The 12,278-nt window shown below is 43.7% G+C and overlaps 1 protein-coding gene across 1 annotated transcript in view; it reads left to right on the top strand.

Moving 5' to 3' along the window:
* Positions 1-12,278, top strand: part of MICU2 (mitochondrial calcium uptake 2) — a 1,314,791-nt gene that overhangs the window by 1,243,295 nt on the left and 59,218 nt on the right. The window contains exon 9 of the mRNA XM_085621585.1: positions 4,409-4,580. Coding sequence (XP_085477711.1) covers positions 4,409-4,580 — 172 coding nt within the window. The remainder of the gene's footprint in view (positions 1-4,408; positions 4,581-12,278) is intronic.

Genomic DNA, 12,278 nt, shown 5'->3' with positions numbered 1-12,278 from the left:
GGCTTGTGCTACAGTCATATTAATACGTCCCCCAGCGTATGTGTTGAAACGGCTAACAGTGTCTCTTCATCCTCATCGTCTGTACTACTTCTGCCACTCATGCATGTTCCAGTGTGCACCGCCCTACTTTAATTCCCCCGTCTGTTTTGCTTTCTGTCTTCATCTCTTGGTGTGACTTTCCCTTTCCATTCCTTCTAGGTGGCAAGCACTCACCTTCCAATTACAGTTACTTTTCTAACTCGCCTTTTTCTCCTAACTCCGTCCTGCTTTCTGAAAGAGTCACTAAACTTTCGCCTCACTGAAAATATTAATGACAATATCAAAGAGAGGTAAGATACTTGGGGAGTGGGCTGGAAGTGAGTTTTGAACGAACTGCATGACAATTATGGAGTTTTTTATGTTATTCGGAAAGTCAAATATTCAATGTGAGAGAATTGTGTGGGATACTCCCAATACAGTACTGCAGCTGCATTTTAACTCCTCTGCTGGGCTTGTAGCGCCCCCAAGTGGTGCAGCCAATATATCAGTAAACTGGTGGCATCCTTCCTGCTTTTGTAGAGTGACGGTTACTGCATTATTTTGTGATGAAGAAAGAGCAAGCATAGATTTACACTTTGGGAAAAAACTAGCCTAATCAAAGTGGCCCATATTTGTTTTTGGAACATTTAAACTCATCTTAATTAATGGGGTCGCAAAGTAAAGTCGCCTCCGTACTGAAACGAAATAAACGGACAAATATTTTAATGCATTTACTTGCTTATTTACTTCATACTTCAAGTACGCATTTGTTTATCCCGTGGTTTGTGTTTCTTTTAGTGGGGAAAGCCATCTTGTTCAACATTTAGCACGTTGTCCCCCGATCCTGAAAACAGCGCACCTCATGCATTGGAATTAAAGCTTGCCCTAGAAGGCAGTATTACACCAGCCAAATAGCTTTACAGTAAGAGAGAAATGCACTTCTGTAGCCCCCTCACGTTTAGCTTGAGATAAGTAATAATATCCCTAACAGGCTGCTAGAGCTCTCTACATACATAGTTATAAAGGGTAGACATCAAGAAGGCAACTGTAATTGTTTGGCCAATCCCTAGATATAGTTTGGAGTTTGTCGCTGTTGCTGGGTTTATTTTATTAGATTAACGTGGTCTCTCTTAGGACATTCATTTTGCATGTACAAAAGAAGTTGTTTTTATGTTATTGCCGAATTCATGACCGCTTTGTTTCAGCTACACACATTTGGCATATGGCATTATATGCAGAGAACGTTGAGTCAGACACATAGTTCACTTTTTTACATTGTGAATCATACATTTTTTGCATGCACAGAGTGCTTCTTTTAATGGGTACAAATGCATTGTCATGGGTAATACAGCTTTGTGAATAGTCAGCATATTCACGAAAAGTTCCATACAAATCTGTTATTTGCTCATATTTCGCAAAATATAAATGCGTGATCAAACAGCACACATTTTAAACTTACAAGTCATGAAGTCTTGTACATCCTTGATGGGGTGTTGTGGATACCAAATGTAAAATGTAGTAATGTTCATTTGTAAACTGTATTCTCAATACAGTATTTATTTATTACCTTCTTCATACAATGGTATGACTTAGTGAGCATGTAAAGCAAGTACATGGCAGTGGTGTATGAAATATTGTGTTCTGCAGATTTTGCACATTAGTTAAGAGTATCTAAAGTAATTTATATGAGAGTTATTGAAACGCAAAAGAGCTACTATTTAGGGTTAAGGAGCATGTGAAAAAAAGTTTTCACTTCCGTATACAGTGCTAGAATTGTGGGAAATGTGAAGAACTGAAAGGTTTGAATTAGCATGGAATCGACAAAAAAAGGATCAAGTCACCCTATACATTAATAGATTGAACAAGGAAGAACAAAGCCGTTTGAGTGAACTCATGATTAAGATACAGACAACAATTGTCAACTTCAAAGAAGGAATTATGGAGAAAAAATAGAGATGCTCTTAATTAGTATAAACATGTACAAAACTAACAAAAGTGGAATGCTGTTCATCACTAATCCGATAGAGGGCATGCATGAGCAGCTATTGAACAATGTACTTACAAGTACATTTACTAGATTAATAATTACAGCCGTAAACCGCTGCAGCACCAGAGATTGAGAAAGTGTGTGTGTACTCTCTCTCTCTCTCTCTCTCTCTCTCTCTCTCTCTATCTCTATCTATCTCTCTCTCATTTTCCGTCCTGTTTTTTTAAAATAAATGTGATTGCTGTTTATATTTGGGAAATAATTTAAAACATAGCGGGTCATGTTTTCTAATACTAAAACCTTTAGAAAAGTGAATCCAAAAACACGATTTCCATATGTGCACATCACCATTTTTTTTTTAAATTCATGACTTTTATGGGAATGTTCCTTTTAAAATGTAATGTGAAATTAATCAGTGTGTATTGTTTTTATTCTCTTAAAACGGGCATGCAATTGATGCTAGAATGAAACGTACTCGGGCAGTTAGCAACCTATTGCGTATAAAGCATAACAAATTTAGGATTATGCAAGTAGTTAAAGTAAAAAGTGAGGAAAAAACAAAAGAAATAGGCCTTCTGTCAAATTACCCCCTGAATCAGTTGAAACAATCGACCAAATAGCACAGACCCTTTAACAGTGCCAGGAAATTTAAGCGGGCTAGTTCCCAGTTTAGATGAAATGGACATGTAACTGATAAGCAAGATTTCAGTTGGAACTCGAAGTATTTATTTATTAGGTTATTTGTTTAGTGCAGCTAGCTGGGCTGACTTCTTTGTGAAGAAATGATGGAAGAATAAAGGATTGAACATATTTGTGTCTGAAGTGCCATTTTTCAACTTCAAATGGACTGGATATGGACTTTGTGTGATCACCACTGGAAGTATAAGTTATAAATTATGTGAATCTCTGATACGTGAAGGATTAATAAATGGGTTGTGCTCTCCCTGATTTACATAGTGACAGGATTTGCCTCACAATTGATTTCATTGGCATTCATTTTGATCGTCCGTGGTAATTCTTAAAATCTGGCATAGATTCAGCCTTAGTGGACCCCAACATGGGTTAGCACGGTCAGGTGGTTGGAAATGTATCATTTGCAAACATGTAACCTACATAAATCAAAGAGTAGATTGGTCCTTCTTTCACCACAGCATGTCAAACTTCGTGTTAACTCCTGGGCTCCAGCCGCACGTTTCTTGGATTCTGTCTTCATTCAAATGCTGTGTGGTTTGTAATATTAGAAGACTGGGTTTAGAGGACTCCAAGGGCTGGTCCAGGCCTTCTGTTTCAGTGTTTTCCTCTCTGTTTCTCCCCTTTTGATGTAGAACATTTTGCCTCAGTGGGTGGATTGTTCCATTAACACCACAGTCCTTCTGCCTCTGCCTACACACGTTGTTAATGACCCTCCTCTTGTATATCAGCCCTCACCTGCTTCTCAGGCCTATTCCTCAGGATCATGGATCTTAAAAACACTTATAGCCCTTGGTTGCAGCAATAATGAGGTTACTGTGTTGTTTATGTGCTGTAAATATGAAACTTGAAGCATAGATGTTTCAAAAGTGTGAAGGATGCTGTTGAGGAAGAGCCACACATCACTGGAAAGACTCCTGTAATAGATGCAGTTATGTTGGGAAGGTTACGTAGGTAACAAAAAGGGCTCTGGGCTTCATATCTTGAGAAATGAGAACAAAGCGTCAGCTGATTGCTGTGCTGTGTTCAACTTCACGTCATGCTCAATTTGAGCATTAATAGGTAAAATAGGTCATTAATACATGATTGTTTGTTCAGGCTCTGCTGACTGATCAAACAGTTGAAAGGGTACTTGATACCAACCTGTCTTCTGTGACTGGTTAATGTGGTGCAACAATTCTCCATCAGCCAATAAGAATACGAATTCTCATACTGTGTGCTTTCTATAGACTGTGGGGCCGATTCACTGAACTAATTTAAGACAAAATCCTAAACTTACTACTTTTGGTATTCACAGAAGTTAGGATTTTGTCTTAAGACAGTCTTAAGACAGTCTTAAGACAGACTTAAGACAGACTCAAGACAACATCCTAACTTCTGTGAATACCAAAAGTAGTAAGTTTAGGATTTTGTTTTAAGTTAGTTCTGTGAATCTGGCCCTGTGTGCCATACCGATGCCATTGACATGACATTACAAAATCATAACTAATTACCCTCCAACCTCGTAAACGTCTTCAGGTTTGGACTTATGCTTTGGGTGTTAGGCAGTTATCTCAAGATAAGGTCCTTTGAAACGCTCATTAATGCTATGATGGTGAAGAATTTTTGGAGTTGGTTTACCACTGCCAACTGTAGACTGTACTGATACAGCTGGCAGTATTCTTTCTGTTGTTCTAAAACGCCCATTTCTTTCATGTGCTTCCCTTTATATAGATTCACTGAAAATTTGCAAACGGAAGTGCAAGAAATGGAATTCATACAGTTCTCCAAAGGTATGAATTACATGAGGAAAGAAGATTTTGCCGAGTGGTTGCTTCTTTATACTGATCAGGAAAATAATGATATCTACTGGCAGAACGTGAGAGGTCGAATATCCGCTGGCGAGGTAAAGACATTGTTTTGCTTTTAGTCATTTTCTACATTTGTTTCATACTCTGTTTTATTTCTCTGTTGTGTAGATTTTTTTTGTAACACTGTTCAATTTTAATTTTGTATTTATTTTTAAATCCTTTTTTGCAATTATAATTCTGGCACTGGATGATATAAAGAGTACTGCATGAGTCCATTTTTCTACGTATGTCGGTGTATGTATGTCAAACATAAACGTATTCCACACTCTAATTCTACTTAGACAGTCGTATTCTAGGGCTTTGCACTCTCAGAAGATGTCAGGTGGTTATTGCCATATCTTTAAGTGTCAGTTTACTGACCTTTTTGTTTCGAGCCTGTGTTGAGTATGCATGCTCTGATTCTTATGATCCACTTAACATGAGAGTATAGGGACTGGTGTAAAAACTGTATAATTAATTAATGCTATGCCAATACAGATTTAAAATGTCCCTTCATTGCACTGGCAAGAACTCCACTCGTGTATTTTATATTGTTATAAACCCAAGTGTGCGTCTTTGTTTGATCTCAATCCACTAGTGCCCACTTCATCTGGTTGGACCAGAAGGTCTGGAGTTCGGGGTCATGGTAAGACCAGTCCACGATTCATACATCACCTTCACATTCTTAAAAGCTGGAGTTGGGGGTCATGGTAAGACCAGTCCACGATTCATACACCACCTTCACATACTTAAAAGCACAACTAAAACGGCTGCTACTCACTCAATGCCTCACTATCCTGACCTGCTGGCAGGGAACGGGGGTGAAGGAGTAGGGTGGGGAACAATAAATAAAAAAAAACACTTACCTTTTCACGGCTGCCATCTGTCCTCAGCTTTGGTCTCTTCTCACTGCCGCCTTTTCCTTCCCTTCGGTCCCAGAAAGACACAGGCTCACCTAAGCCAATCACAAGGCTGCAATGCAGCGCTGTGATTGGTCTGAGCACCATGGTTCGGCGCTCGGACAGGGAACCTGTGCATGTTCCCCACCAGGCTGTGTATTACAGCCTGGTGGGGAACATGCAAAGTGTGCATGACTGTTTAGCCAGGCCAAGACTTCCGCCAAACCGTCATGGGCACTTAGAGTGTGCCACCACTCCTCACCCTGAGACCCCAGTCCCACCCGACCCTAACCCAGCCCATTGCAAAAAATAAAATTATAATAACAAGGTTATTATCATTTTATTTTTCCTGCTCTGAGAGCAGTGGGGCAACGCTCCCCCGCCTTAGTGGAGGAGCCGCCCCTGCCTGCTGGATATTATATATTTCACTCCTCGTGTAACCTATGTGTTGTCCAGATATGTTCCGATGGAAAGTCTTTTAAATATAATGTCAGTACTTTAAAAAAAAAAAAAAACGAATCGGGGGGGGAAAACAAGATCTCAAATGTAGATTCCCTGAAAATGGGCAATAGCACCAGTTATTTGCAGCACTTTGAAATTGTTCACTAAGGTATGAAGTGCAATAGAAAGAAAGAGTTTTTGTTTGAACAATCATGTTAACGCTACAGCAGGCTTCCCCAACAAGTAGCTTGTGAGCTACTGGTAGAGCTCCACCTACCTGCAAGTAGCTCTCCAAATCATGGGTATTTGGGCAGACTTAATAATAAGCATAATATAACGTTGTTGTCAGGGACACTGTGTTAAGTATTACCTAGGGGGATTTGAAATTGACAAAACCTTTTTACATTACTGCTGAAAACCCTTCCCGATGCACTGAGGGGATCATTGCTAGTTATCCAGTAATGGGGTATCTTTCATAGATTCACATGCCTGAATCATTCCCCGTCGCCGAGGCGGGAGTCCCCGGTAAATAAAAAAGTAGTGCCAAAATGCTAGTAGTAGTAGTAGGCCCAAAGAAAAGGCCAAAAGCCTATATCTTAGCAGCCTATCTACCTCATTATGCAAAAAGAACCAAGAATTTGGTAACAACCAATCAGACACCAGCACCCTTCTAGAACCCTCTCAGCAGAGCCAGTTCTCCTCAGATTTTCACCGCACGTCGTGTGGAAGGGAGTCTCCCTTAGTGCCTCTCAGTTTTCTTTCAACTTGCTTCAGCATGTCAGACAAGAAGGCCTTGTTTAAGGCCTGCAGGACCTGCACCAAGAAGAGAGTCCATGTTGATGATCAACATGTGGACTGCATCTACTGCCTCTACCCTAAACATGAGGCAAAAGATTGCAAGATTTGCCGCACCTTCCCTACAAAAACTCTTAGGGATAGGGAGGCGAGAGTGCTTTTGTGGCTTAAATCCTCTTCGGCTGAGGAGGATGACAGAGCCTCTACTTCTAGCAAGAGAGCTAGATCGCAGGACAGCTCTTCCAGTGAAGGGAAGAAGCGTCAGAAATCGCATCATTCTACTTCTGATGCGCACTCTCCTCAGGATTCTACAGTCAAGACTAGCGCACAAACTGTGAGTAAAAGCCTTTCAAAATCTTTGGCTTACTCTCAATCTTCAGTTTCTGTCACCTCGTCTGCTTCTTCATTGACGCAAACCTTCATGACGACGGCACTTACCTCTCCTATTATGTCTACGAGGATTACTATCCTCACAAAGAAGCCCGCCGTCGAGGTGTCGTCGACGAAGTCAGCAGTACCGCCGTCGACGATTCCGCCATTGAAAAGCCTGTCGACGTCGAGCTCGTCGACGAAGATTCCATCGTCGACGAAGAGCTCGTCAACGTCGAGCCCGTCGACGAAGAGCTCGTCGACGAAGATTCCATCGTCTAAGACCCCGTCGACGAAGAGCTCGTCGACAAAGATCCCATCGACGTCGAGCCCGTCGATGACGGCTCCGTCGACGTTGAGCCCGTCGACGACGGCTCCGTCGACGACGATGTCACTGTCTACGATCCCGTCGCCGATCCCGTCTACCACAGCCCCGTCGACGACGACCTCGTCGACGATGGCCTCTACTCCAGTTTCCACCAGGACTTTTCAACTAAAGTCTTTTCAAAGGCAGGACATATCACCGCTTACTCCCTCGCATCTCTTGGAAACTTATGTGCAGTGTGACGATGATGATTATGTGGACGACGAGGACGAAGGGCCCTTTGGGATTGCTCGCCACCCTTCGGAACTGCACATCAAATGTCAGGAGGACGATGATGATGAGGAAGAAGACAATTATCAAGGGCATTACTATCAGGAAGACATAGTCGTTCCGCATCATAGACCCTGCTACACACAACCTCGTAGGAACGAGATGTCACATCTGCCTCCTACTTTAATACAAGACCTACAAGCCATGCTTGCAGATTATAAGCAGCGTTTTCCACCGCAGCCAAACGTTCCACAGGTTCCACAGACTGCGCCGTAGCCGGACCCATTGCCTGTGCCTGAGGATCCAGCCCCAATGCCTCAACTGCCTGATCCTCCACAGGACCCGCATCAAGATACAACCTTGGAGGAGGAATACGAAGAGGGCGAGCTGCCAGACCCAGCAGACCCTTGGGATTCATATATAATCCCTATGCCTTCGCCACCTACCCCTCTACCATCTGATTCGCCCCCAGAAGATATAGTGGGGTTCCATAACCTTATGCAGCGAGCTGCGACCAGGTTCAACTTGCCGGTCACCATTGAGCAGTCTGACTGTTTTCTGCATGACTTTAAAGAAGAGTCAAGAAAGGTTACGAGAGCTATCCCTATCATTGACTATATTTGGAAAGAAGGGGTTAAAATCATGAAAAACCCGGCATCCGTGCCAGCGGGGCTTCCACGGATTGACAAAAAATACCGTGCTCCAGCCGACAGTCCCTCTTGTCTCATTGGCCAACCGCGTCCAGACTCGGTTATATCTCAGGCAGCCCAACAAAAGTCTAAGAATCTGGCAGCACCGGTCACTACACCACCGGATAGGGAAGGACGCCGACTGGATCTAATTGGGAAAAAATTTTCAACTATGGCAGCTGCTTCCATCAGGGCAGCCAACTCCCTAGCGATAATAGGGCGGTATGACTGCCAGATGTGGTCAGAAATGGCAAGCTTTATCGACCTCATCCCAGAGGACAACAGGCAAGATGCTCGAAAGATTTTGTTGGAGGGTGAGCGTGCAGCCTCAGAGACTATCGACTACGCACTGGATATTGTGAATACTAACTTTTGCCAGTTGGCTGGGGCTGCGGTTCTTAGGCGCCAGGGTTGGCTGAAAGCTACCACGTTCAGACCAGAAGTCCAGACAAAAATATTGGACATGGCCTATGATGGCGAATCATTGTTTGGAAAACACATAGATGACACACTCCAAGCAATTAAAACGGATACTGATACTGCAAGATCGTTGGGCTCCTTGCAATACAAAAGAGGTACCTTCAGAGGAGCAAGGGGCCGTGGATTTTCATCCAGAGGAAGTTATCATACCCAACAAAATAGGTACCAGCCTCAGTATCGGCAATCATATCAGTCTTCCTACAGACAGACCAATACATCTGGTTTCTCTCGTCAAGGCGGACGAAAAAGATCGCAGAATAAGGGAAGAGACACCTCACGGAAGCAATGATTTCTGCAGGGCGCCTTCCACTCCTTTTCCCCTCCCTGTGGGTGCGAAAATTTCATCTTTTGTGACCAAGTGGCAAGAAATTACGTCGGACCAGTGGGTTCTGGACCTGGTTCACAACGGTCATACCTTAGAGTTTGTCACCAAACCACCCAACAAACCACCCAAGGGACCCCCCTCCCCCTCGTCTTCACTTAGTATTCAAAGAAGCTTTAACGATGCTCCTCAAGAACGCAATCGAGAAGGTTCCTGCGCTTCAAAAGGGGACAGGTTTCTATTCCCGCTTTTTTCTCATCAAGAAGAAATCAGGGGAGTGGCGCCCAATCTTAGACCTTCGCAATCTGAACAGATTCCTCAAGAAGCAGGGATTTCGCATGGTCACTCTGGCAGAAATTCTAGGTTGCCTCAACGGGGGAGATTTTCTAGCTTCCTTAGATATGGAAGACGCTTACTTTCACATCCCAATACATCCGAAGCATCGCAAGTATCTTCGCTTCACAGTGGCTGGCGCCCATTACCAGTTCAAGGTGCTCCCGTTTGGGTTAAAATCTGCGCCAAGGATCTTTACGAAGTGCCTAGCTCCAGTGGCAGCAGTGTTGCGCTCCCAAGGAATCCAAGTCTTTCCGTATTTAGACGACTGGTTAATAAAGGGTCCTTCGGAAAGATCAGTCAAGACTGCCGTGACAACATCTCTTCGTCTGTTCCATTCTCTGGGGCTTACGATCAACAGGAGCAAATCTCAATTACAACCAAGGCAGATCCTTCCTTTTCTGGGCGCTCTGTTAGATACCGTCCGCTGCAAGGCATTCTTATCTCACGAACGGCAGGTTCGTCTTCAAAACTTAGCAATCCGAATTTCCAAAAGAAAGTCAGTTTCTGTCCGGATGTTCGCGTCGCTTTTAGGGATGTGCTCCTCTGCAATACACCTCGTTCCTCTGGCGCGGCTCCACATGCGACCCTTGCAGGAGGAGTTACACCTTCAGTGGCAGCAGGTGATGGGCTCCTTCGACGACATCATCAGAGTCACTTCAGGCATGAAGAGCGCTCTACGTTGGTGGTCCCATATTCCCAACTTATCAGAAGGGCTTACTTTCATTCAGAAGATTCCAGACTTTGTCCTCACTACCGATGCTTCCATGGAAGGATGGGGAGGTCATCTCCAAGATTTACAGATACAGGGGAAGTGGTCTCCAGAGTACAAAAACAAACACATCAACAGTCTGGAATTGCTCGCAGTTTTCCTGTCTCTGCAAGCTTTCCTTCCAAGGATTGCAGGTTCTTCGGTTCTGATTCGAACCGACAATACCACCAGCATGTTCTACGTGAACAAACAAGGAGGAACAAGATCAGCAACTCTGTCCACGGAAGCTCAGGAGTTGTGGGAATGGGTCACACTCCACAACATAACCCTCAGAGCAGAACATGTCAGAGGTCTCTGCAATACATTAGCGGACACGCTCAGCAGATCCCAATCAGATTGCCACGAATGGGAGCTAGAGCAGGCTCAGGTGCTCAGAATATTCAGAGCTTGGGGAACACCACCGCTGGATTTGTTCGCCACGAAGGAGAACAAGAAATGCCGCTTCTATGCCAGCAGATACCCTCAACAGGGCTCAAGGGGGAATGCCCTGTCCATGCTATGGTCAGGGATTTGTGCTTACGCTTTTCCCCCGATACCCCTGATACCGAGGGTCATACGCAAGATGAAGTTGGAGGGCTGTCGTCTCATCTTGATTGCACCCAGATGGCCCCGCCAATACTGGTTTCAGGAGCTCCTATTGCTAGCACAGGACCAGCCGATCCGTCTTCTCCCGACGCCCACAATGCTGTCAAGGAACAGAGGTCAGGTTCTCCACCCGGGCCCTCAGTCCCTACATTTACACGCATGGCTCCTGACTTCTTAGAGTTTAAGGACCTGGATATCCCTCAAGACTGTAGGGATATATTAACAAAATCACGAGCTCAGAGCACGATAAAAACTTACCGTCTAAAATGGAAACGGTTTTGCTGCTGGTGTGAAGCAAACCAGGTGCACCCGGTGGACGATCCTGCAGAAAAGATCCTTCCTTATTTGTTACACCTGGCAAGATCTGGGCTTTCTTTCCCTTCAGTCAAGGTCCACTTAGCTGCACTTTCCAGATTCAGAAGGGGTGCTCATGGCCCTTCTCTTTGTTCATCCTCTTTAATTAAACAGTTTATGAAAGGACTATTCCGAGAGTTTCCTCCGGTCAGACTTCCGCCACCGGAATGGGAACTCAACACACTCTTAATGCAATTAATGAAGCATCCATTCGAGCCCATCCACAAGGCTGACCTAAAATTCCTTAACTGGAAGGTTGCTTTACTTCTGGCTTTAACATCAGCTCGACGAGTGAGTGAAATTCAGGCATTTACTGTAAAGGAACCTTTTCTACACTTCACTCAAGACTACGTGCACCTCCGAACTAATCCAACGTTTATCCCTAAGGTGCCTTCACAGTTTCATCTTAATGAACCAGTGACGTTAAAAACTTTCTTTCCTAATCCATCCACCCCAGTAGAACGAGCCTTACATTCTCTCGATATCAAGAGATGTCTTAAATTCTATCTTCTGAAAACAAAGAACCTTAGAAAGTCCGATCAATTATTTGTGGCTTATGGCCAAACTACTCTGGGAAAGGCGGTTACAAAATCCACCATTGCCAGATGGATAGCATCTACAATACTTTTCTGCCATGACAAGGTTCACAGGCCTTTGTTGAGGAAACCCAAGGCCCATTCCACGAGGACAGTAGCAGCGTCTACAGCATTGTTTGTTGGTGTGACTCTAGAAAATATCTGCCGTGCTGCGACATGGAAAAATGTCCACACTTTTACAAGGCATTACTGCCTCCAATCTACGCATCGTGATGATGCAGCAGTTGGGCAAGCTGTACTACGACATCTGTTTCTTTGAGATACCTTCAGGTACCCTTTTTTCATATTTTAATATGTAAGATGTTGATATCCTTAGTATAACAATGCAATGTGTTACAATAATGATTTGCTTTCATTTTTACATGATTTTTCTCTTCATAGATTGCATGTTTTGAATTTTAAGATTTTTTCTTATACCTCTTGTTAACAAGCTGTGGATGCAATTAGGGAGTATCCGCACTAGTCTCCCGCCATCCGCAAACGACTGTATACTTGGTATACTGCTCGCTATTCTGATTCAGGCA

The sequence above is a fragment of the Triturus cristatus genome, chromosome 8 (assembly GCF_964204655.1).
Source record: "Triturus cristatus chromosome 8, aTriCri1.1, whole genome shotgun sequence".
Taxonomy (NCBI): Eukaryota; Metazoa; Chordata; class Amphibia; order Caudata; family Salamandridae; genus Triturus; species Triturus cristatus.
This window is presented reverse-complemented; position numbering and strand designations above follow the sequence as displayed.